Source organism: Saccoglossus kowalevskii, chromosome 8 (assembly GCF_978046115.1).
Source record: "Saccoglossus kowalevskii chromosome 8, keSacKowa6.1, whole genome shotgun sequence".
NCBI classification, from domain to species: domain Eukaryota; kingdom Metazoa; phylum Hemichordata; class Enteropneusta; family Harrimaniidae; genus Saccoglossus; species Saccoglossus kowalevskii.
This window is the reverse complement of record NC_140648.1, coordinates 36,592,224-36,619,687: the sequence shown is the minus strand read 5'-3', so window position 1 is coordinate 36,619,687 and position 27,464 is coordinate 36,592,224. Positions and strand designations below refer to the sequence as shown.

General features: G+C 34.9%; 1 protein-coding gene across 1 annotated transcript in view; it reads left to right on the top strand.

Annotated features, from left to right (window-relative positions):
* Nucleotides 1-25,340, top strand: part of LOC100374096 (uncharacterized) — a 51,777-nt gene extending 26,437 nt beyond the window's left edge. Inside the window, exons 2-10 of the mRNA XM_078014344.2 lie at nt 3,201-5,222; nt 5,700-5,876; nt 6,716-6,864; nt 7,640-7,774; nt 8,674-8,860; nt 9,746-9,840; nt 16,054-16,204; nt 16,790-16,867; nt 19,207-25,340. Coding sequence (XP_077870470.1) covers nt 3,318-5,222; nt 5,700-5,876; nt 6,716-6,864; nt 7,640-7,774; nt 8,674-8,860; nt 9,746-9,840; nt 16,054-16,204; nt 16,790-16,867; nt 19,207-19,464 — 3,135 coding nt within the window. The 5' untranslated portion in view covers nt 3,201-3,317 and the 3' untranslated portion in view covers nt 19,465-25,340. The remainder of the gene's footprint in view (nt 1-3,200; nt 5,223-5,699; nt 5,877-6,715; nt 6,865-7,639; nt 7,775-8,673; nt 8,861-9,745; nt 9,841-16,053; nt 16,205-16,789; nt 16,868-19,206) is intronic.
* Nucleotides 25,341-27,464: the final 2,124 nt, after the last annotated feature.

Here is a 27,464-nt window from a genome sequence, read left to right as displayed (position 1 = left end):
GACACTCTCAAGCATATTCCAGTCTGTAATATGTCTAATCCGACAAGTCTAGTCCAGTACATGTACTAGTATTGGCAATCTTGTATATAATCTCTCTTTTTTTTTAATTTGATGTGAAGGACACACATTTGGTTGCCATCAGAAGTTTGGATCAAATCTGAGCCAATCAAGAGTGTCTGCTAACATCAAACTAAGAGAAAATATTGTGGGATTATATGTTTGTGGATATTATATTGAATAAAAATATAATACTTCCTGTGACTTGTATGAAAATTGTGCTTATGCTGCTTACAGTGTTGATTTGCTGCAATTCATCACATACTTTTAATCCTTTGAGCTCCAAAGCCAAATTTCTTCACCATTCTCAAAATAAAATGTAATATTTTTGACCGATTTTTTCCCCCCGCATTTTGATCAAGAAGTGTAGATAATACATGTAGCTAAACTATGACCATCTGGTCCAAAATTATCAAAGAAATTATAAAAAAAATACGTAAAATAGGCAAAATATTGCACCAAACTTTTTGGCAGGAAAAATTGTTGTACTCAAAAAGTTGAAGCTCAATAATTTTTTGTGAATGATTGAAAATAAACCTGACCATAGTGTTCAGACTATAGAGATATGAGGGATCTTGGATCAACATTTTTAGTAGTAAATTCATTTTTAGGACTTAGGATTAAGCATGTGTTATATGAAACTGAAAATATTCACTTATCAGTTCCGTTTGGACGCAATCCGAAAACGAAACTGTGGATTGACCTCTATGTGTGCGTTTGTGTGTCTGTGCGTGCATGCGTTCATACCTATATCTTAGACATGCCTGGACCGATTACATTCAAACTTCACACATACATCATACATAATATTATACATATACATATCAATTTGTTTCATAATCTGATTCAAGATGGCGGCCTTTTTTGTACTTAAATCAACCATTTCTGGCATTTCTCGGCTGTTTACAGATGGATTTTGTTCAAATTTTGTTTTAATCAATGCTATCCTAGTTCTCTGACGTGTTTTGACTGATTATGTTCAAATTTTATATATTCATTATATATCATAGATATACAGATGTATTCAAAATGTTCGACTGGTGCCATTTTGTTTTAGTTAATGCTGTTCCAAAGCAACATCACTCAGTAAGTACTCATTTGATGATCAGATAAAAAATCTTAAAAAATCATCATAATCAAGCATCATCTTCTGGATCCATATCACTGACCGCTCTCTCTCTCTTGATGTTCCAACTTATGTTACTATAAACAAAACTTCATGTATATATGTTAAATTTGATAACTAACAGGGACTGTGCCCTGGCATGGCTTGCTTAATACATGTATGTGATAATAACCTATCACATGACTACAATGGTGGTGTTTAGTTTACTGCAAATTATCACTAGCTGACATCATTTTATCTGTGTTCAAACAGTACATGTAAAATCAAACCATGTTATTGTACCATTTTGATTACAGTTATACGATGATTGGATAGCAATTCAATTACTTGTATGCAATCACATTCTTGTAACAATATCAACAGAATGTTTATTTCGCAACAAATTTTGGCAGAAGGGACAAATTTCTGTCAATTATCAATAACAGTTGGTGGTGGTAGTAGTAAATGTAAGTCTACTGACATGCTTCTAGACATCATGTAATATTAACATAAATCAGTATGATTTGTCTGTTTTTAGCTCCACTCATCATAGATGTCCATCGTCATCTGTAGTTGTTGCTATGACAACAACAATATAAACTGCCTTGGTTGCGTTATATGGCAAGTAAATTGTTGTATCAGAAATATTTCAGAACATTATCAACTTTTGAGCAAAGCACTGTAAAAAGACACATTGTTTGTTTGACACTGGTTTGATTAGACTCCAGTGGCTTCAGACACATCTAATAAACCAAACTTCTCAATGTTTCTTAATACCTGTAGACCTCTGTTGAGAATTTCATATCAGTGTGTACTCCCACTCGCTGACATTTTCCATTCATATTACTCTCTCTCTCAGTAAATATCAAAGGTACAAGGCGTGGGTATGAACTCATCCGTTAAAAACAATAGAAGCATTGTTCACACTAAACTTCTCACAGGCTGTTAAACTACTGTATTTGCTAGAAGTGTATCAACCTGAAGTTTAGTCCCGCTGTTGAGTTGGTGGAAAGAGTGAAGCTGTTCATATTACTGACTGCTTGGTGGTTTCTATTGTCTGCCGTTCATCAGCATCAACTTTACATTTTTACATCTTTAAAATTGTCAGCTGTATGGGTTTTATATGCACTTCAAGTGTACCTTAGGTGGTTCTCACTCAGATTTGTTAATTTTGTGGTCATATCTGCAATTTTCTAAAATTCATGACTAGTTTTGGTAAAAAGTGATATTAGATACCTCAGGTTGACTGCTCTCTGATTTGTTCATTTGGTGGTGATAATTTTACTTACCATATTTTTTTGTCATTTGTGCTTTGTGCATCTCAAAAATTGCAGATTTATGTTCACCAAACACGATTCTTGTCCTATATGCTATTTTTTAATTATGTTATTATAAATTTTCATACATCAAATCTATGACTTCATTTCACTCTGCACACAGGACTTCTTTATTAGACTGTGGTACAAATTGCTTGCGAAATGTGCATCACTAACAGCAGAGCTATATCATCTGCATATTTAAGTCATGATACATTTTTTTTTTATTTAATCTCAGTATACAAATACATGTATTTGATGTTATCCATCAGAAAAATGTTCTCTTCTGTTTGTTGGTACTCTAATTATTCCAAGATGATATGCATTAAATGTAATTGTGAGTGATGTTTAGTGGCATATTATCAAATCAGATAGAAGGCTACTTTCTCACTCTGTCTTAAATACTATGTGTGGCGTGTATGAATATTTAATCATGATTTAAAATCTTTTATTTTTCAATTTTTCTGGAGATGAATTCTAATTTAACAGACAAAATTTGAGTCAAATTTAAGTTTTTACTCAAAAAATATGGTTATTTTGTCCTCATCTCCAAAGGGAAAGTGCAGACAAAAACAAGCTTATTTTGTGAATTTGTAATGAAAAGAGGGAACTGGTGGTGAAAAGGTTAAATCTCAGAGTGTCTAGAAATTTAATCTTAGTGCGCCAACAAATTATACAACAGTATGGCTATATACTAATCAAATGTAATCTTTCTTTCTCAGGTAATGATTAAATGAATATAGCTGAATAGATGGAAACATATCACAAGAGAAGGTAACTGAGAGAAAAGAAATTGTAACATAATCATCAGTAGTTGAAATCTTCATCCGGTAACCAAGATGGCTGCTTTGTGGAAGAAGGTATCTGATATACTAGGAATTGCCACAACATTCAAGGCACCCCCATTGGATGGGGAGATCATTTACTGTAAAAATAATGTTTGTGTGCATCCGCCTACAAAACTCAGCAATAGCATTGAGCATTATCCAGGTTATCTTACAATCCGGGCTCAGGAAGAGCAAGACTGTGAGTCCACACTCATTGTCACATGGATACCTAATAACTCCCTGAAGAAGAATCGTAAAAAAGCAAGCAAGTTCTTTTCACCGCAGGGTTCACCCGTACGTACCAAATTTGCACATCGTCATCAAAACTCAATTGATGGAGTCAGTGTGAACTCCTTCACCTCTGTCAGCCAAGACAGCATCAGCATTGCAAGCTCGGAAGCAGAGAGAGTGATCACCTCTGAAATCATCAGAGAGAAACTCGAAAAAAAGTTTGAAGCTCAGCGCAATGAAAGTCAAGAGACTGAGAGAAAAAATACACTTGCCAGTGAGGAAGATGCTCGGATTTTGAAACAGAATCTGGAATTGAATAATGTAAAAAGACCTTCAAATGAAAAGTTGCCAGTCGGGCAAAACGTTAATATGCTAACAGGTAAAAATACAAACTCCAGTGGGAGAGACCATGGATCTGACAGTTCAAGTACATTAGAAGGTACTGACATGTTAGATGGAGGTTCAGGACAGAAACCTGTAAATACTGAATTACCAGTACCAGACACACTGCCAATCAGTGTTGACAATGTTTGTACTCCATCAGATAGTGATACAATGTCTCCAGGTTATAGTGTTGTACGGGAAGATGGGAAACTGTCAGTTGAACACCAGCCATTGCTGGGTGCAGAAAGTGATGATCCAGGAGCTAAAAGTGATGATGGACATGCTAGCCCATTCAAAGAAACTGCAAACATAGTTGGAGATGATGCTCATAATATGGTTGCTGTGGAAACCAATAGTGCCAATGAAAAGGAAGATGAGACATGTTCACAGCAAAATGGTCATGATCCTAGTTTAGATAATGAAGCTCCTAGTGAATTAGTGTGCAATGGTAATGGCGTAGTGAGAAGAAAAAAGACTAGGAATGGTAAGCGTAGATCTCCTCCAAAGAGTGATGTGAGTACATCTTCAGAGAGTGAATCCATGACTGTAGAAGATCAGTTATCTGAACTCTTACAGAAAGCTGGAATTGAGCATGGTGATGAGAAACCAATTAATGCTGAGGATACCCAGGAAGCAGAAAAACTTGAACGGCCAACTGAACTTAACGTTAACCAGAAAAGGAGAATAATTCACACTGCCTCTGGTGATTTTCCTGAAGAAAGCCCTAGCTCTGATTCAGCGAATGCAAGCCCATTCCCATCACCGTACAAGTCACTACTTTACGGCACTAATTCTGAAAAGACTGTGTTGCATGTTGACCCTTCATTGAATGTGAGTGGACATTCAGATGCTTCTAGTTCAACTACACCAACAACCTCAAACCGAGATCCGTTATCTCTGCCGAGTACACCCACAGAGTCGAGTACACCATCCACACCTTCGCCAAGTGAGCCACCTTCCCCTGCACTTCCTGGTGATCTACATAAATCCATCCTGCATGGCAATCCGGAATCATTTGCAATGACACATAACTTAACGTTTCCGGAAAACTCGGTGACATATTCGTCACCGAGTAAGAAGAAACCCAGTCCGCGTGACCAGCTCTTGGGTGTATTTTCGGTGGATTTAGGGGAAATGAGATCTCTGAGGTTGTTTTTCAGCGACGATGCATGCACATGTGGTCAGTTAGTTATCGCTAGCCGAGAAAGTCAATACAAAATTCTCCATTTTCATCATGGTGGGCTGGACAAGCTTGCTGAAGTCTTTGAAGACTGGAGAGTCTGTGTACAACAGAGAAATAAGGTATGCACAATTGACCAGTTATCTGTTTTTTTTAGTAATAGACATTGATTCAACTGTATAAAGAGAAAAATTGTGTGTTACGAAGCAACATTTCAATGAACAAGATTCATGTATAAATATGTTTTAAATTCAATATTTATGGTATTCTTAGCATAGTAGTGATATGAAGTGCTAAACTTGGAAACTAAGTGTACATGTATTAAAGGTGTATTTCCAATACATGTAAAAGTGTACATAAAACAAAAAATATATTTATTTTGTGTGTGACCATCGCATACGTTGACTTAAAGTGAATGAGCTACTGATAATGAAAATATGGTATTTATAAAAGGGTTATTCAAGCAATATACATCTCCTATGTATTATGCTTATGCTTTAAATTAGAGTATATTTTCTCATTTACTTGTGACCATGATTTGTGTTTATATCTCTATATGCACCTGATAAAGTTAATAGTATTGCAATATTATTTTGTAGACTAATTTGGAGAATGAAGCAAATCAGTTGTGTCGTAAGTTTTCAATATGCCGACCTCATTTGCCATCAATTGAATGTCACCCAGAAGAAGGTATGTTTGAGATGGTGTCTGATGATGTATGGTGGTCGTATGTCAGTGATCATGGTCGGATAGAAGATGACTTTGGTCTCAGAAAGGTATGTTGAATTTATATATAGAGAATTGATTAGTACTGAAGGACATGATCTCCATGTCATTAAACTTGACTTTTAGGCCACATATACTGTGAAGCAAAATATATAATATTATTATACATCTGTCATCATAATGGCATAAGTAACAGCGTGCCATAATTTTGCGATACTGCACTGAGTATTTTAATCCTACAATATTAGAAAATGCAAATTCCAAATATGGAGCGATTACGTGTGTGAACGTCCTCTAATAATAAAAACAAACATGGCTGCCCCCAGGGTTTGGCCGGACTCCACACAAAGATGTTTGCTAACTATTGAATTTTCTAATCTTGATTGCCAAGAGGTTTATTTACGTAATACGATGTTAACAAAAAATAACAGGTTTTGAGGGATTTTAAGATTTTGTTTGGGGCATGCGGAACACTGAATTTTATATTGCGAAAAAAACCGGGAAGCTTAGGAAACACATCAAAAACACATCAAGTTATTAGAAGTGTTGCACTGACCTTACTACATTCAAAGTTTTTGAAATTTCTTTGTAAATGTAAATGATTCTGTATTTTGATCAGTATCAGTATTTTACTTGAAGTGACTCAAAAAAAAAAAAAAATACCAAAAAAAAAAAAGAGGTTCGGTAAACTTTTTAGATTTTGGCATTGAGAATCGCCTGCGTCCACAGGTAGCCAAAATAATTGAAAAAATGGTGCTGCAGGCAATGTTTTGCTTTTATACACAGGGTTTGCTCTACCCAAGGTGCATTTTTTATAGTGTTAGCCTTATTCATGTCTTTCTGTACATAGACACTAATGGTCTATTTTTTCATTTTTTTATTTTTTCAGGCTATTTTCCTAGGAGGACTTGATGAATATTTAAGACGGGATGTATGGCCGTTCCTATTAGGATATTTTAAATATGATTCCACATTAGAAGATAGAAATGCCATGAGAGGGAAAAAACGAGAAGAATATTACGCCATACAGGATAAAAGGTACTATCAGTTTATTTTGACTGTGATTTATCAGACAAATTGACTCAGCAGTCTCTCCAGGGTTGCATTTGTTTTGCATGTGTAAAACGCAGTGACTGGTTGTGTTGATCTTTGACTGACATATGCACACTGGTTTCCAGGGTTGCATTTGTTTTGCATGTGTAAAACGCATTGACTGGTTGTGTTGATCTCTGACTGACATATGCACACTGGTTGGCAAAAATTTTATAGTGCAATGGTCTATCACACTATGGGATAAAGTTGACTAGCAGTTATCCTATCTTACTTGTCTCAACAGAACCAGAGAAATACTTCTATAAAAACATTATTAAAAAAAGGTGTGTGGTCATTATGCTACACAAATACATGTATTATAATGTAAAGATGTCTAATTCTTGTGATTTGATAATTTATGCCATTGTTGAAAACACAATTTTGTGAAAGTTGTCACTCTACATCATAAGACTCTCAGGAAATTTTCACTACTACAAAAGTGGTTAAAATTTGTCTCTTGTGAATTAATGTAGTTTACAGTAATTGTTGGTTTCCTGTCTATTAGTAGAACCTAGGAGTTGTCACTGAAGTTAAATGTCACTGAATGTAAAACTTTAAGTATATTCCACATTATTGTTTTACTCATGATGGTCACGATGGATGTGTAATTAAATGGATGCAATCCTTGGTGTCGTAAATTTGACACTAAAGTGTTCAATAGGTTTCCAATCACAAAGCAAGACTAGGTTGTCATGGAAACGTATATTCTTTGTCTATCTAGAGAGCTGATGTCAGGTGACGAGTATGAACAGTTCTGGAGAAATGTACAATGTACTGTAGAAAAAGATGTTGTACGCACTGATAGAAGTCATCCATACTTTAGAGGAGAAAATAATCCAAACTTAGATGTCATGAGGTGAGATTTAGACTGTAACATTCTGTTACTTGGGGCATCTGAGATTCTTTAACAAGGGGATTAGAAATAACAAAGTGTATGGTAACATCCCAGTAGTATACTAAGTGTATTAAATGTCCCTGAGGGTGTACGTGAGGAATTCTTTTAAGCTTTCTGTTGCTGCCCGGGAGTGAGATTCAGTACACAGCTGTAGAAGATTTCATTCTAGTTTCCATGGATAGTCTTCTTAATAAAAAACAAGTCGTGATGTTCTAGCTTAACAGTAACACTGTGAAAATAAAACTTACTTTACTTTGAAGTTTAATCACGATTCCTTCTGTTGTAAATAAGGGAAAGATTGGAAGGAACACTCATCATATATCATGCACTAATATTGAATGTGATACCTAGATATTAAATTCAACAAACTGCATGAATTTAATACTACAATAACCGTTTAATAAAAGTTTCTTACCCTGCAGCTGAATAAAGCTAAAATCTGCTTTACAGATGTAGACGTTGTCACAACTGCATGGTTATTAACACAACATCATTTCATTCTATTATATATTGTATGCCACTTGCAACACCAATATATGCTTTTACTGATTCAACATTTTATTTCTGATTGCAAATTAAAATTAAAACCCATGAATTTCTGTTAATACCAAAAATGTCAAACAATTATATACTGTATTTTCTTGATTTGCATACCCCTATAGAACATATTCTGTTATTGTAAATGTTTCACAATTTATTCTTAACACGTAAATAACAAAATTCAATAATTCTTCATTTACATATTAATGTACAGCTATAAAGAAAATACATTAAGCATAGATTGTTTGGTGTTGCATAGCATACTTACAATGATACTAACACCCTTGTATGCCCTGCATTGTATGTCATCCACTCTACAGGAATATTCTACTAAATTACGCTATTTACAATCCGGGCATGGGTTATAGCCAAGGTATGTCCGATCTACTAGCCCCTGTATTAGCAGAGATACAAGACGAGTCAGACTCATTCTGGTGTTTTGTTGGTCTAATGCAGAACACCATCTTTGTCAGTTCACCAACTGACGACGATATGGAAAATCAGCTGGTGAGTTTGTACTGCGTGATACGCTATAAGTGGTAAAGCTGGGTTTTACAGGTTTAGTTTTCAGCAATTGTCACAATAATTTTGTTTTTCCATTTCTGGTTTTTACACAATGTATGAATTCGCAGATCTTGCATAATAGAATATCACTAGTTTCTCCCTTCTACATGTATGTGAGTATGTGTGTGTATTCCCTCATCTAGTTTGATATATACATAGACATGTTTTTTATTGGCCAACAAGTCCAGTGTAAGTAGATAAGGCATTTCCTGCTCTCAACGCATGTACATTGCTTCCATTTTATTTTCTATATTGGTGGCTGTTTTTAGTCCTTATTTAGTACATATATTATACATTACGTCCTTCTGTCTGTCTAGAGTCATATATCAGAACCCTCAGAACAGAATCTGTTCATTATTTGCATGTGCCTAATACTTTTAATTTTTGATAATGTGGTATCTTGGGCATGCTTGGTCAGTTTTTTGGTAAAATTTGGTGCATACATTATACATGTTACCATACATGTCCATGACATTTTGTTTTACAATCAGATCAAAGATGGTCAACTAGTGGCCATCTTGTTTTTTGACCATACATACACTATATGTATTAATTAGATCAAAGATGGTAGCTTATTTTTGCATACATTATACATATTCATGATGGTTCATTTGATGATCAGATCCAATAATTTTTTCAAAAAACCTTGGACCAAAAACACATTGGTTGGTTTCTAGGGCAACGATTTGTATGGATACACATGCAATGAACAATATATCAACTTATTGGTTGGTTTCTAGGGGCATGACTTGTAAACGTACACTCGTAATGAAAAATGCATGGATGAAAACAGCTGCAGTAATATTTTAATAACTTCTTTTTTTCCAGGCGTATTTACGAGCATTGATTGAATTGATGTATCCAGAGTTCTGGGCCCATCTAATGGAACTAGGAGATGCTATGGAACTTCTATTCTGCCACAGGTGAGGTGTTTTTTCACTTATTGTGGTGTGACTTGTATAGGGGATTATATGCACTCTCTGGTGGTAAAATAAAATGCTTACTTGCTGATTTCCACTATTCCCTGCATATGGAAAGCTTATATACAAATCAACACAAATCACATTCTGTGAACTGAAAACCATTCAAAATTATTTTATTTGAATTTATATGATATGATTATACATGATTAGCAAAATATTGTTACAAAATGTCAATACAGGTGAATTGACAATGAAATTAAATAGAGGTTGTCATATGGTACAGTTTGTAAGCTGACAGTTGACAGCTAACAGTATAAAAAAACATACAATGCCAGACAGGTAGAAAAATTGGCAGAAATGTGTCTGAATCTGGTGATCGACAGAATTTTTTCATGTGCTCAAATGATAGAAATGTGTCAGGTGACGGAAATATGTCAGGTGACAAAATGATGTCAGATGATAGGCAGAAATATATCATGTGATAGAATGATTTCAGATGATAGGCAGAAATATATCATGTGATAGAATGATGTCAGATGATAGGCAGAAATGTGTCACATAACAGAATGATGTCAGATGATAGGCAGAAATGTGTCACATAACAGAATGATGTCAGATGATAGGCAGAAATGTGTCACGTAACAGAATGATGTCAGATGATAGGCAGAAATGTGTCACGTAACAGAATGTTGTCAGATGATAGGCAGAAATGTGTCACGTAACAGAATGTTGTCAGATGATAGGCAGAAATGTGTCACGTAACAGAATGTTGTCAGATGATAGGCAGAAATGTGTCACGTAACAGAATGATGTCAGATGATAGGCAGAAATGTGTCACGTAACAGAATGTTGTCAGATGATAGGCAGAAATGTGTCACAAAACAGAATGTTGTCAGATGATAGGCAGAAATGTGTCACGTAACAGAATGTTGTCAGATGATAGGCAGAAATGTGTCACGTAACAGAATGTTGTCAGATGATAGGCAGAAATGTGTCACGTAACAGAATGATGTCAGATGATAGGCAGAAATGTGTCACGTAACAGAATGTTGTCAGATGATAGGCAGAAATGTGTCACGTAACAGAATGATGTCAGATGATAGACAGAAATGTGTCACGTAACAAAATGTTGTCAGATGATAGGCAGAAATGTGTCACGTAACAGAATGATGTCAGATGATAGGCAGAAATGTGTCACATAACAGAATGATGTCAGATGATAGGCAGAAATGTGTCATGTAACAGAATGATGTCAGATGATAGGCAGAAATGTGTCACGTAACAGAATGTTGTCAGATGATAGGCAGAAATGTGTCACAAAACAGAATGTTGTCAGATGATAGGCAGAAATGTGTCATGTAACAGAATGTTGTCAGATGATAGGCAGAAATGTGTCACGTAACAGAGTGTTGTCAGATGATAGGCAGAAATGTGTCACATAACAGAATGATGTCAGATGATAGGCAGAAATGTGTCACGTAACAGAATGTTGTCAGATGATAGGCAGAAATGTGTCACGTAACAGAATGATGTCAGATGATAGGCAGAAATGTGTCACAAAACAGAATGTTGTCAGATGATAGGCAGAAATGTGTCACGTAACAGAATGTTGTCAGATGATAGGCAGAAATGTGTCACGTAACAGAATGTTGTCAGATGATAGGCAGAAATGTGTCACGTAACAGAATGTTGTCAGATGATAGGCAGAAATGTGTCACGTAACAGAATGTTGTCAGATGATAGGCAGAAATGTGTCACGTAACAGAATGTTGTCAGATGATAGGCAGAAATGTGTCACGTAACAGAATGTTGTCAGATGATAGGCAGAAATGTGTCACGTAACAGAATGTTGTCAGATGATATGCAGAAATGTGTCACGTAACAGAATGTTGTCAGATGATAGGCAGAAATGTGTCTGGTGAATGTATGATGCAAGGAAATGGTACAATGACAGAAAGTTGTCAGGCAACTTTAGATACTTGTCTTTTATTTCAGATAATGTTTTTTGCTTTGGAACTTTAAAATTTATTTATTTTATTCATTTTTATTATTTGTTTTTATTATTTATTATTATTATTATTCATGCTTGATATTTGGATGACCAAAAGTCGCAGGTAGGTTGCTGCAAGAGCATGAAGTATTTTTAGATAAGCTATTCCATTCTGCTGTAGGGGTGGTAGTTTAATTTTAAATAAGCTATTCCATTCTGCCATAGGGGTGATAGGTATACGATATATTTGATGCATGCATGTTCCAGTATGAGAGTAGTTTCCTTCATTCCCAAGCAGTTTTAGAAATAATTTGTTTATGTTCTGAATACATGGCATGATAACCCTACTCTCCCCAGTGTTTATGTTCTGAATACATGACATGATAACCCTACTCTCCCCAGTGTTTATGTTCTGAATACATGACATGATAACCCTACTCTCCCCAGTGTTTATGTTCTGAATACATGACATGATAACCCTACTCTCCCCAGTGTTTATGTTCTGAATACATGGCATTATAACCCTACTCTCCCCAGTGTTTATGTTCTGAATACATGGCATTATAACCCTACTCTCCCCAGTGTTTATGTTCTGAATACATGACATGATAACCCTACTCTCCCCAGTGTTTATGTTCTGAATACATGACATGATAACCCTACTCTCCCCAGTGTTTATGTTCTGAATACATGGCATGATAACCCTACTCTCCCCAGTGTTTATGTTCTGAATACATGACATGATAACCCTACTCTCCCCAGTGTTTATGTTCTGAATACATGACATGATAACCCTACTCTCCCCAGTGTTTATGTTCTGAATACATGGCATGATAACCCTACTCTCCCCAGTGTTTATGTTCTGAATACATGGCATGATAACCCTACTCTCCCCAGTGTTTATGTTCTGAATACATGACATGATAACCCTACTCTCCCCAGTGTTTATGTTCTGAATACATGACATGATAACCCTACTCTCCCCAGTGTTTATGTTCTGAATACATGGCATGATAACCCTACTCTCCCCAGTCTTTATGTTCTGAATACATGACATGATAACCCTACTCTAGCCCAGTGTTTATGTTCTGAATACATGACATGATAACCCTACTCTCCCCAGTGTTTATGTTCTGAATACATGACATGATAACCCTACTCTCCCCAGTGTTTATGTTCTGAATACATGGCATGATAACCCTACTCTCCCCAGTGTTTATGTTCTGAATACATGGCATGATAACCCTACTCTCCCCAGTGTTTATGTTCTGAATACATGGCATGATAACCCTACTCTCCCCAGTGTTTATGTTCTGAATACATGGCATGATAACCCTACTCTCCCCAGTGTTTATGTTCTGAATACATGACATGATAACCCTACTCTCCCCAGTGTTTATGTTCTGAATACATGGCATGATAACCCTACTCTCCCCAGTGTTTATGTTCTGAATACATGGCATGATAACCCTACTCTCCCCAGTGTTTATGTTCTGAATACATGACATGATAACCCTACTCTCCCCAGTGTTTATGTTCTGAATACATGACATGATAACCCTACATGCCACGAGGAACACTAAAAAATACAGAAAAATTCTATTATAATGAACAAAATATTACCTGTGTAGACATGTACAACTACCTGGGTATAAACATAAAGTCAAATGGCTGCTACACTGAAGCCAAACAAAATTTAGCAGATAAAGCAGCCCGAGCAATGTATGCATTGAAACAGTTCCTACCACCAGAAACAAATTGTAGAACTTTCATCCATCTTTTTAAAAGGTGTATTCAACCAATATTATTGTACGGGTCTGAAATCTGGGGTCATGAAATTCAAGATTACAACAAATGGGACAAAACAATAACAGAAAAGACACAATTGAATTTTTACAAACAACTACTAGGATTGAACAAATTTGTGACAAACATTGCATGCAGAGCTGAAGTAGGAGAATTCCCACTCTTAGTAGACATTAGGATCAATTTAATAAAATACTGGACTCGTATCAGTAAATTACCAGGCAATAATATCACAAAACAAGCATACCTTGAACAAAAGAAATCTAATTTACAATGGTATTCTTCAATACAAAAAATTATGAACAACATGAATTTTTCACGAGAACAACAGAATGATTTGTTAACAAAACATATACAGCAAATTGGCAAAGTTGTCAAACAAAAATACATAAATTTCTGGAGAAAAAATATAACCGAAAAAACAAAACTGAGAACTTATGAAAAATTCAAAGACTCTTATAATTTTGAAAAATACTTGGATGTGTTGAATTTGAAGCAAAGAATTTCAATGACAAAATTTCGAACTAGTAATCACAATCTAGCAATAGAAAAAGGGAGGCATATGCAACCAAAAATACCTACTGAAAAGAGAATTTGCAAACAATGTACACAGAATAAAATAGAAGATGAACTGCACTTTGTCATGATATGTCCACAATATAAAGTAATACGCCAACAAATCATTCAAGACATTACATTTCCAGAAGAAACACAGGATGATCTCCAGAAATTTAAGTTCTTGATGACTTCAAAAGATGATGTAATAATAAAAAAGATTGGCAATTATATTCATAACGCATTTCAATCAAGGAATGAAAATGCCATTTGATATGTAACACTTGCTTTATCCTATTAACAACTAACTTTCTTTTTGTAGTAGTAGTTATCACAACTAATCTTTATTGCTATTAACTGATAGAAACATTGTATTTCTAAGGATGCAATAAAGTTATTATTATTACTCTCGCCAGTCTTTATGTTCTGAATACATGACATGATAACCCTACTCTCCCCAGTGTTTATGTTCTGAATACATGGCATGATAACCCTACTCTCCCCAGTGTTTATGTTCTGAATACATGGCATGATAACCCTACTCTCTCCAGTGTTTATGTTCTGAATACATGACATGATAACCCTACTCTCCCCAGTGTTTATGTTCTGAATACATGGCATGATAACCCTACTCTCCCCAGTGTTTATGTTCTGAATACATGGCATGATAACCCTACTCTCTCCAGTGTTTATGTTCTGAATACATGACATGATAACCCTACTCTCCCCAGTGTTTATGTTCTGAATACATGACATGATAACCCTACTCTCCCCAGTGTTTATGTTCTGAATACATGGCATGATAACCCTACTCTCCCCAGTGTTTATGTTCTGAATACATGGCATGATAACCCTACTCTCCCCAGTGTTTATGATAAAATGGACTCACCCATTGATATTAGCTTTTAACAATCAGTATTGACATATGACCTTTAAAAATCAGCAAATTCTTTTCTCTCATGTAAAAATATATTTTTCTCCTTGAACTTTTTACCCAATCTCAGGTTTTAGGAAATGTTTAATAATATATGTAGTTTGAAATTAGAAAAAAAATTATTCTGGTAGTTTAGCTGTAACATGCTCTAAATTGAAATCCCCCTCCCCCCATCCTTCCTACCCTCCTTCCGTTTCTCCCTCTCTCCATGTATACAACTCATACACACACCTATTCAAAATGTCAAATTGACTGTCTGAGCAAAGCAACATAATGTTGTAAAGGAGATTGCAGGTGACTGTTCTAAATGGATCATATTACACAGCCATGCTGTCTATATTTGATTTGTCTCTCTACTTAAGATGTCATGCTTATACAATACAAATATAACTGTTTTTGAAACTGCATATTAAAACACATCATAAATGATATTATTTAAAAAAAAAAACACATATAAAAAGTATTTTGTGATAAAACCAAACAAAATATTGGAATAAATTGAGTTATTTGAAATACCAAGAAATATACAACTAGCAGGTTCAATTAAACAAATTTGGCACAGAGAAAATATGTGTTTTCAGAAGAATTTAATACACAAAATTAGGAGAATATTTCTCAGATTGTCTTCTGTGAAGATTTTACAGCAGTGAGACGAAATGGAACACTGATTCAGTTTAGTTTTACAAGAAGTTATATACGCAGACATGATAGAATAATTAGCATATTTTTAGTGTTTGCAGTCATTTATAATACATGTGTAGGTTACTTACATACAATTGAATACAGGCCAGCATGACTATGTGTCGGCATTGGGTCTGAGTTCTGGTATATTTCACACCAAGTCTTACTGAACTGTGTTATGCAAAACAAGTGTTCCTATCTTTTGTGTACATCTATTTATATTACATTCATTTCCTGTGTTTTCCAGATGGATTTTGTTGTGCTTCAAACGTGAATTTCCAGAAAGTGATGCATTACGAATGTGGGAAGCATGCTGGGCTCATTATCAGACTGACTATTTTCATTTATTTATCTGTGTCGCAATTATTTCTGTCTATGGTGTTGATGTTGTAGAGCAGGTAAGCATAATTTTCAGCAAGTGGTTGTTTATGATGCTTTGCTATGTTAGGATTCAGTGATGTGATTATATATCTGATTCCTTATCAATTCATCCTAACAAGGGCATATTTACAATATTTGTTTCTTTGTTGACAAATAATCCAGGAAAAAAAAAGTTTTGGTAAATAAAAAATACAGTTGTTTATATAGATCTCAGTTGCCCACCAAGACCACCCATGCTTCATATATTGTTTCCACAATTAGAAACAAAAGCAAAATGGATGCTTAAAATCTGACATCATATTTGCTCTATTATTTATTATGCATTAATATAAATGAAAGTACCGGGGTAGTATGTCTATGATCAAATTAAGACATAAATTAGTGATCTATAGTACAGTACTGTATCTGCTCCATTAGTAGCAGGTTCGCTTACGTAACAAACGTAAGTATGTCTGTGGTCAAAACAAGCTTGATTTTAATGATCCAGCACACATGTACAATAAATGCATGTTTGGTTACATGCTGGAATATTTCTGTATTTGTAACGATGTAAATTGTTAAATTATTGACATTTCATTACCATCATTTGTTTTTGTCTACAGAAACTGCCATCAGATGAGATGCTGCTACATTTTAGCAGTTTAGCCATGCATATGAGTGGTGATATGGTACTCAAAAAGGTAAAAACACTTGAAATGGTGCCATTTCTAGAAAACTAAGTTAATCAAATCAACGATTACAATCTCCCATTTATTTAAAGAAATTGCACCAAAATTGCCAAACAAACCTACAATTTGAGATATCGAATGCAAATTAATGATTCTATGAAAGAACTGATTTACTGGTATGTTCATCTCAGATTGTTTTTTGAAGTGATACAAAACGAACAATACATTCTAAGCATCCACTGCATTCTGTGACGTTTTTTGGTTCGTAACACATTTGATTAATGTGCACAGAATTTAATTGTGTTTCAACACAAAACGCGCATGTTTGAGATCTTCATTGTATTATGAAAGTTGCTTATCTTAGTATTTATTGAATACAATCTATAAAAAAACATTTAATTTGTGGAAAGAATTGCCTTTGTGTGGGTACTTTTGTCAGTGAATTGTTAGATTGCTGTATAAATGTTGTAAGTAAGTAAACTTAGTGCAACTCAATACTACATGTCTGTAAATATGTTGCATTACACAAACAATTACAAGCTTCATTTTATCAAACAGTCAATAAATTATGGAGTATTGCCAAAACAGCAAACAACAGTTATAAAATACTATAATTTCATTTATTTGACAATTCAAAATAATCCAAATCAATGTTCAGTTTAGACCGATTTCATTTCACCTTGTCGAATCAGTGGTGTTCAGGTTAGACAGATTTCACCTTGTCAAAATATGGTGTTCAGTTTATTCAGCTTTCACCTTTTCAAATCAGTGGTGTTTAGTTTAGACAGCTTTCACCTTGTCAAATCAGTGGTGTTTAGTTTAGACAGCTTTTACCTTTTCAAATCAGTTGTGTTTAGTTTAGACCACTTTCACCTTGTCAAATCAGTGGTGTTCAGTTTAGACAGATTTCACCTTGTCAAATCATTGGTGTTCAGTTTAGACAGCGTTCACCTTGTCAAAATATGGTGTTCAGTTTAGACCGCTTTCACCTTGTCAAATCAGTGGTGTTCAGTTTAGACAACTTTCACCTTGTCAAATCGGTGGGGTTCAGTTTAGACAGCTTTCACCTTGTCAAATCGGTGGTGTTCAGTTTAGATAGCTTTCACCTTGTCAAATCAGTGGTATTTAGTTTAGACAACCTTCACCTTGTCAAATCAGTGGTGTTCAGTTTAGACCGCTTTCACCTTTTCAAATCAATGGTGTTCAGTTTAGCCAGCTTTCACCTTGTCAAAATATGGTGTTCAGTTTAGACCGCTTTCACCTTGTCAAATCAGTGGTATTCAGTTTAGACAGCTTTCACCTTGTCAAATCAATGGTGTTCAGTTTAGCCAGCTTTCACCTTGTCAAATCAGTGGTATTCAGTTTAAACAGATTTCACCTTGTAAAAGTATACACTATCATTTTGTTAGATTATGTGTTCAGTATAGAGAGGTTCTCCTTGTCAGTTTTTATTACTGCAGTATAAATGTATACCTGTAATGTATTTACAAAATAAACGTGCCTAATACATGCTTCAAAACCTGTTATGTTTGTGTTGGTATTTTTGTATTTGTTTAGTTATTTTATTTTTCAAAACTATTGACACATATTTTTTTTTACATTTTTCCTCAGGCAAGGGGAATTTTACATCAGTTTAGAAAATCACCGCGGGATACTTTCCCGCCCCAAATTGTTGGTGTACAGCTTCTAAGAGATTCTACATAAGACTTTTATTTAAGTGTAAATATTCCACATTACGATCTAAGCTCGTGCAGATTGTAAAAGGCTCCCTAAAATTTCAAAAAGAAACTGTGAGAAAATATGTATTTGCTTGGGAATTTTTTTTTAGTTTTATGAACAATGTTTTACAAATGTGTTGAATTACTCATTGTGCTGTTTTAGAAATGCTCCCTGGGTTTTCTAGATATGCATACTGTTAGGGAGTCTCTGACTACTTAGGCTTGTGTAGATTTTAAAGGCCCTTTAGGTTGCTGTTTATAAGATTTATTTGCTTGGATAAATTATTTTAGTCAAAAAGCATTCATATAATCTAAGCTTACATTGTTTTAAAAGGCTCACTAAATTACATGGCAAATCACTAAAAACATGCTTGCAACTTTCAAAGTCTGTCTTCGACCAGTAGCTGAGCATACAAAACATTTGACACCATATGTTAGTGTTTTTTTTTTTTTAATAAAAACAACTATAAATATTTCACTGCCAACATATTTTTTTTTTTGCATTTCTCAGCAAAATTCTTTTAATTTTTAACCAAACATACATTTTTTTGATCAACTCATCTATACAGGTTTTTTTTTAAATATTCCTGTTTTGTATTATAAAGTAGACATTCTAAATTAATTTATTCACAGGCAAGGGGATTACTGCATCAATTCCGATTACTGCCGAGGATACCCTGCTCACTGCATGGACTTTGCGTGAGGTGCGGTGTTGGCATGTGGGACAGTGGACATACACCAGAGATCTACTGTGTTGGAAACCATGAAGACGTGTTTAAGTGTCCACATAGTTTTAGTGATGAAGACTTGTCCGACTCTGCTAAAAAATCACCTTCCCCAAAAACTTCTTTACAGTTGTCTTTTGGTTTTACTAAAGAATGTCCACCATAGTCAAATTCAAATAATTTTAATGTATCACAGCTTAAATCAAAGAATGGAAAACAGAAGGAATTACACTTCCATAGAAACATTTTTTTCTATATTTGAGTATGTTATTTTGTTTTTAGACTGGCTCAAGTTTTGGTTTTAAAAAAAAAACACATTGACATGACCAATTCAAAATCTGTTCATGTAAAAGATTTGAACTTTGACCTTATACAATTGTAATGAAGGTGCTGTGTAAAATTTGCATGTAGATGCCGCTGTATTCCAAATTCACATCATTTCTGAATTCCATTAAACATGCATGTTTGGCATTCTACAATAATTCTTTAAACACTGCTTTGTAGAATCATGAGTCTGCTTCCTTGCGACAAACTTGAATAAAAATTGTGTTTGTCAACAACTGTATGCTTAAAAAAAACTTATATCAGAGTTTGTGTTGGTGCATCTCGTATTAAAATAACTAGATAGCACACTGATTGTAGTCAGTGTTATGTATTTTAAAATGCTTTTATTTTGTGAAAAGTAAATTTTGCAAATTTCACAAGTCGGTAAAAATCATGAAATTTTGTAGTAGTGAAAATTGTGTTGGTCTCATGTGACAATGTATCAGTGATTTCTTCAAGGTTGCCATGAAATTGTGAAAATTTCTAGCATTGAAAATTAAACAGTTTCCAGTAATAAACACCAGATTTTGTTATCTGATCCTAAATTTGTATAGTGCGTCTAAGCTCTTCAATAACCAAGGATAAATGTATAGTGTATTTAGTTGTAAATTATCAGTGAATGTTGGTAGTGTTTTATTATTAAAGCCAAATAACTGTCTTTCAACCCACCATGTGTAAACAAAAATTCAATATGAAATATACAATAGTCCTGTATAGTAGTACATTCCGATTCAGAATTTCAGTAGTTAGCTTAATAACGCCGTTCATCGCAAGAATAATTGCGACCAAAAATGGCAGTAAACTAATGATATTTTATATTTCATTACATGTAGTTACTTTGAAAGCAAAGTGATCCTTCAAAAACTTTTATGAGAAAAAACTGGCAGATGGGCAAAGTTAATAATAATGATAAACACATTAACAGTAAACAGTAGCAGTATTTTAATAATATTTGAACTGTCTGTCAGTGGGTAAGATAGAAATCTATGTAAATAGATAATCAGGTATTTAAGAGTGTATGTAGGAAGTCTGTATATTATATTGACTTCAAATGCCCTTATAAGGTAATTTAGAATTCAAACTATCATCTCATTAATAAGATAAAATAATAGTTGTGTGGAATTATGAAATTTTTACAGTAGTGCATGGTTACTAATAAAAAGTAACCTTGCATAGTGAAGTATAATAAGCAAAATGGCGGGATTCACCTCACATGAGACGATTTCATTTTATGATGGGTTGGATTGCCATGTGTGCTCACAGATGCATGTACTTACAAAGTTAATTCTTCTGGTATTTTCATCAGATCATTATTTTACTTCTATGGCTCACTTTAATTTAATGTTGTCATGACAATCAGTGTTAGTTCTGCTACATTCTGCCATTTTTATCGTTTCAAGAGATTATTTGTGTCATGTTTTATTGTTTCTCGGGATGCAACTTCCCAATTAAGTTATGCAGTGTATGAAACTCTGTTACATACAATTATCACTGATGTGAGTGTAGCATTTATTGTTTGCTGACAAGTGTTTCACATTTGAGTTTTAATCAAATTTACAAAATTTGGGTCATTTGATTTAATGAACATACCGGTAGTTTTTAGACTGCTTATAGTTGCCATTGTTTAATTGCCATTATTTCTTGTGGTGTCTAAAGCACAACCTGTATTTAGACAAGAACCTTGAAAGTATCACATGATTGAAAAAGTAATACTGGTAGTAACAGACTGTAAGCATATATTGGTATTACAAACAAATTTAATGACTCAAGTCTTTCATCCAAACAAATGGATATGAATTATTGACTTTTCTTGAACATTTATGACTTTTATTTGATTTTAAGCATTTTATTTGTATATGTTGCTTTATAAACTATTTTTTCTGGTATATTATGGGAGAAACTTAATTTTATTTGAACAATGGTGTATTTTGTATATATATATATATGTATGTATAATTTTAAATTATGATAATTATTTATGTACAAGTTATATGAAACTAAAAATGATGTAGCATGAGTGTATCGATGTACGTGGCACTGAGCAATACATGAATATACATGTATGTAGCACAGGGCAATACATGAATGTGCATGTGTGTGGCACAGGGCAATACGTGAATGTGCATGTGTGTGGCACAGGACAATACGTGAATGTGCATGTGTGTGGCACAGGGCAATACATGAATCTGCATGTATGTAGCACATGGCAATACATGAATGTACATGTATGTAGCACAGGGCAATACATGAATATACATGTATGTAGCACATAGCAATACATGAATATGCATGTATGTAGCACAGGGCAATATGTGAATGTACATGTATGTAGCACAGGGCAATATGTGAATGTACATGTATGTAGCACAGGACAATATGTGAATGTACATGTATGTAGCACAAGGCAATACATGAATATGCATGTTTGTAGCACAAGGCAGTACATGAATATGCATGTATGTAGCACAGGGCAATACATGAATATGCATGTATGTAGCACAGGGCAATACATGAATATGCATGTATGTAGCACAGGGCAATATGTGAATGTACATGTATGTAGCACAGGACAATATGTGAATGTACATGTATGTAGCACATAGCAATACATGAATATGCATGTATGTAGCACAGGGCAATATGTGAATGTACATGTATGTAGCACAGCACAGGACAATACGTGAATGTACATGTATGTAGCACAGAGCAATATGTGAATGTACATGTATGTAGCACAGGACAATACGTGAATGTACATGTATGTAGCACAGGGCAATACATAAATGTGCATGTGTGTGGCACAGGGCAATACATGAATGTGCATGTGTGTAGCACAGGGCAATACATGAATGTGCATGTATGTAGCACAGGGCAATACATGAATGTGCATGTATGTGGCACATGGCAATACATGAATGTACATGCATGTATGTGGCACATGGCAATACATATATGTAGCACATGGCAATACATGAATGTGCATGTATGTAGCACATGGCAATACATGAATGTGCATGTATGTAGCACAGGGCAATACATGAATGTGCATGTTTGTAACACAGGGCAATACATGAATGTACATGTATGCAGCACAGGGCAATACATGAATATGCATGTATGTAGCACAGGGCAATACATGAATATGCATGTATGTGGCACATGGCAATACATGTATGTAGCACATGGCAATACATGAATGTGCATGTTTGGAACACAGGGCAATACATGAATGTACATGTATGAGCACAGGGCAATACATGAATATAAATGTATGTAGCACAGGGCAATACACGAATATACATGTATGTAGCACAGGGCAATACATGAATGTACATGTATGTAGCACAGGGCAATGCATGAATATGCATGTATGTAGCACAGGGCAATACGTGAATATGCATGTATGTGGCACATGGCAATACATGTATGTGCATGTATGTGGCACATAGCAATACATGTATGTAGCACATGGCAATACATGAATGTGCATGTATGTAGCACATGGCAATACATGAATGTACATGTATGTAGCACAGGGCAATACATGAATATACATGTATGTAGCACAGGGCAGTACATGAATATACATGTATGTAGCACAGGGCAATACATGGATATACATGTATGTAGCACAGGGCAATACATGAATATACATGTATGTAGCACAGGGCAATACATGAATATACATGTATGTAGCACAGGGCAATACATGAATATACATGTATGTAGCACAGGGCAATACATGAATATGCATGTATGTTGTACATGGCAATACATGAATGTACATGTATGTAGCACAGGGCAATGCATGAATATGCATGTATGTAGCACAGGGCAATACGTGAATATGCATGTATGTGGCACATGGCAATACATGTATGTGCATGTATGTGGCACATAGCAATACATGTATGTAGCACATGGCAATACATGAATGTGCATGTATGTAGCACATGGCAATACATGAATGTACATGTATGTAGCACAGGGCAATACATGAATATACATGTATGTAGCACAGGGCAGTACATGAATATACATGTATGTAGCACAGGGCAATACATGGATATACATGTATGTAGCACAGGGCAATACATGAATATACATGTATGTAGCACAGGGCAATACATGAATATACATGTATGTAGCACAGGGCAATACATGAATATACATGTATGTAGCACATGGCAATACATGAATGTGCATGTATGTAGCACATGGCAATACATGAATGTGCATGTATGTAGCACAGGGCAATACATGAATGTGCATGTTTGTAACACAGGGCAATACATGAATGTACATGTATGCAGCACAGGGCAATACATGAATATGCATGTATGTAGCACAGGGCAATACATGAATATGCATGTATGTGGCACATGGCAATACATGTATGTAGCACATGGCAATACATGAATGTGCATGTTTGGAACACAGGGCAATACATGAATGTACATGTATGAGCACAGGGCAATACATGAATATAAATGTATGTAGCACAGGGCAATACACGAATATACATGTATGTAGCACAGGGCAATACATGAATGTACATGTATGTAGCACAGGGCAATGCATGAATATGCATGTATGTAGCACAGGGCAATACGTGAATATGCATGTATGTGGCACATGGCAATACATGTATGTGCATGTATGTGGCACATAGCAATACATGTATGTAGCACATGGCAATACATGAATGTGCATGTATGTAGCACATGGCAATACATGAATGTACATGTATGTAGCACAGGGCAATACATGAATATACATGTATGTAGCACAGGGCAATACATGAATGTACATGTATGTAGCACAGGGCAATACATGAATGTGCATGTTTGTAGCACAGGGCAATACATGAATATGCATGTATGTGGCACATGGCAATACATGTATGTAGCACAGGGCAATACATGAATGTGCATGTTTGTAACACAGGGCAATACATGAATGTACATGTATGTAGCACAGGGCAATACATGAATATACATGTATGTATCACAGGGCAATACTTGAATGTACATGTATGTAGCACAGGGCAATACATGAATGTACATGTATGTAGCACAGGGCAATACATGAATATACATGTATGTAGCACAGGGCAATACATGAATGTACATGTATGTAGCACAGGGCAATACATGAATGTGCATGTTTGTAGCACAAGGCAATACATGAATATACATGTATGTAGCACAGGGCAATACATGAATATACATGTATGTAGCACAGGGCAATACATGAATGTGCATGTTTGTAACACATTGTGCATGAAAGTATGAAATATTCTTTTCTTATACTATAACCTATAGTGTGTTGTGTGTAATAAAAGTGTGATACTAGTATTCTTAGCAATAATAATGAAATGAGTGCAGTATTGGTAAATATTTGTTTTTGCTTTCCCTTGTTGATGGAACTTCATATTTATATTTAATGTAAATGGGATTATCAGTTTATGAACTGCAGAGGGCAATGTTGATAACAACAACTTGGGAGTATTGTTCATCAAGACTTTGTTTTTTTTTATTTGCCTGAATTTGAAGACAGTTTCAATTGTATATGTAGCTGTGTATGTTTACTTTTCTTCTATTTCTTGCCTCTGCTTACAAATAGCGGTGTGAAATAAAAATATTTAATATAGTGCAATATTGTGATACACCTGGTGTTGTGTTGAAAACAAGTATTAAAACATCTTGTATCAGTTGATATGTGTTCTCATTTTTTGAATTCAGTTGGATTACGATTGAAAACATCGACTGTTTAATAAAACAATAATAATGCCACATCTGGACCAGTCTGGAAAATAAAGCTGAATATTAATAATATCATTATGCATGTAGAATACTGTATCAATGAATCTCTCCTACCTGGATATCAAAACATCGACATCTGTGTACAATTTCTCGCTATCAATCAATATTTTGCATGTTTGTTTTTTATTCGCAAGGTATAAAAGCATCCTATTAACAGCATATACCCAGTACTGAGTTTACAATCGACTGCAACTTTACCATAGGGGGCGCTGTCATTACCTCCATCTTGCACGAAATAATCCCCGAGGATGACACTATTACAAAGTCAAATCATTGTCAGTAGATTGAGTAAAATTGAGACTTAGCTAACAAAGTTGGTAAGATAAAACCCCTAATTGTAATAAAACATTGTCTTATTGAGTAAACTGTCTTCAATGAATTTTTAAGGCATAATATATTGCAGTAAAAATACAACACCAAAAAGTGCTACATGTAAGATGTGTGGCCTTTAAGAGGTCATAGATCAGGCCCAATCCAATTGCAGGCAACAGCAGAAAACCAAATATTACTGGGTAATCAGTACTGATAAAACGTTGTCAATGTGAAACACAGGTTGCAGAAGAACATTATGTGAGTCATGCTGCAAAACACATAACCCAAATATCGTCACGAAGTTCACATCATGATGACACAATATCACTAACGAGCAAACTATAAATTCTATAAAGGTCTTTAGTGTACGTGATAGCATTCGCATAAACCCCGGGGTGTGTGCAACCTTGAGAGAAATTAGGGGTAAATATTTTAGTGCAGGCACGTTTCGTTTGTAGGGATATATATTCACGCTTTCAGAAATCTGAAGTAGTGCTTCCTTTTTTTAGGCTTTTCAATAGCAAAAACTTGACAACTGCAGCATGTTTTTTTCCCAGACGTGTTGCGCGCCTCTGTTCATTTATCATGCCAACAAATTAATTGGTTCGTTTTTTTTCACGTAACCGTTATATAGGTTGAATTTCTTGACGTGAAAAGAGTAGTTATTGAAAGCCAACATGCAGACCTTCTTAGGTTTTCATGAACTCAATAGGCGGGCGAAGTTGTCAAACATTCATGAAACTGTCGTTTTTTGAGTAATTCATTATTAGTTGTTATAGTAAAAACTATAGGCCTCACCAGATCCCAAAATGTTGCTTTCTTGAATTATGGAGAATTGTTGGTGTTTAAAAAACGATGATCGTTACGCGCGTGCTCGAATTTCTCGAACCATCGTTCCTCAAAATTGTAAGTAAGTATAAATAAATCTTTATTGATATCGTATCCCATTTGAGATCTTGACATAAAATACAATAAATTCAAAAACATGTAATAAAAAGAGAAAACAAACAAAAGGAAAAACTAATGATACTGTAAATAAATGAAATAAATACATATCTCAAGATAAGAGATAATAAATGAATAATTGTATTATAATGTAATGTAAATTTGTGTTTTGTGTCACGAATTGCAACAGAAATAATTTCTTCACAGTGCCTTTTGGAAATATATCTAGATTGACATACTAAAAGTCTAGGAAAATCTAGGCTCCCGAAATATACCTAATTTGCATATATTCAAAATGGCTGTTTTGCACATTTGAAAATAAAACCCTATGAACAGCATTTGTGGCGAGTAACTACAGCATCAAAAATTCCCAGGAAATAGTATTCGCCTTTTTGGCATTTGTAATGTTACAAATATCACTTCAGTCGTCTCGGTAAATACCCAAACACACAGGAAATGCTTGTGTTTCAGGGTAATTGCATCGTTTTAGTAAAGCAATTATGTGTAGCATGGCCGAGCGGTCTAAGGCGCTGGTTTAAGGCACCAGTCATTTCGATGGCGTGGGTTCGAATCCAACCGCTGCCAGGTTATTGAGTGTTTTGCACAATGCTGCCGTTATTCAATTTCGGTGTTTACGACGATGCACATGTTTCATTCGCACTTTGAAATCCAACAAATATTTACTGCAAGTAACTATGCAATGCGTACCACCTGAGTATATGATGAAATGAAACCCTGTGAACAGCATTTTAGTGTGTAA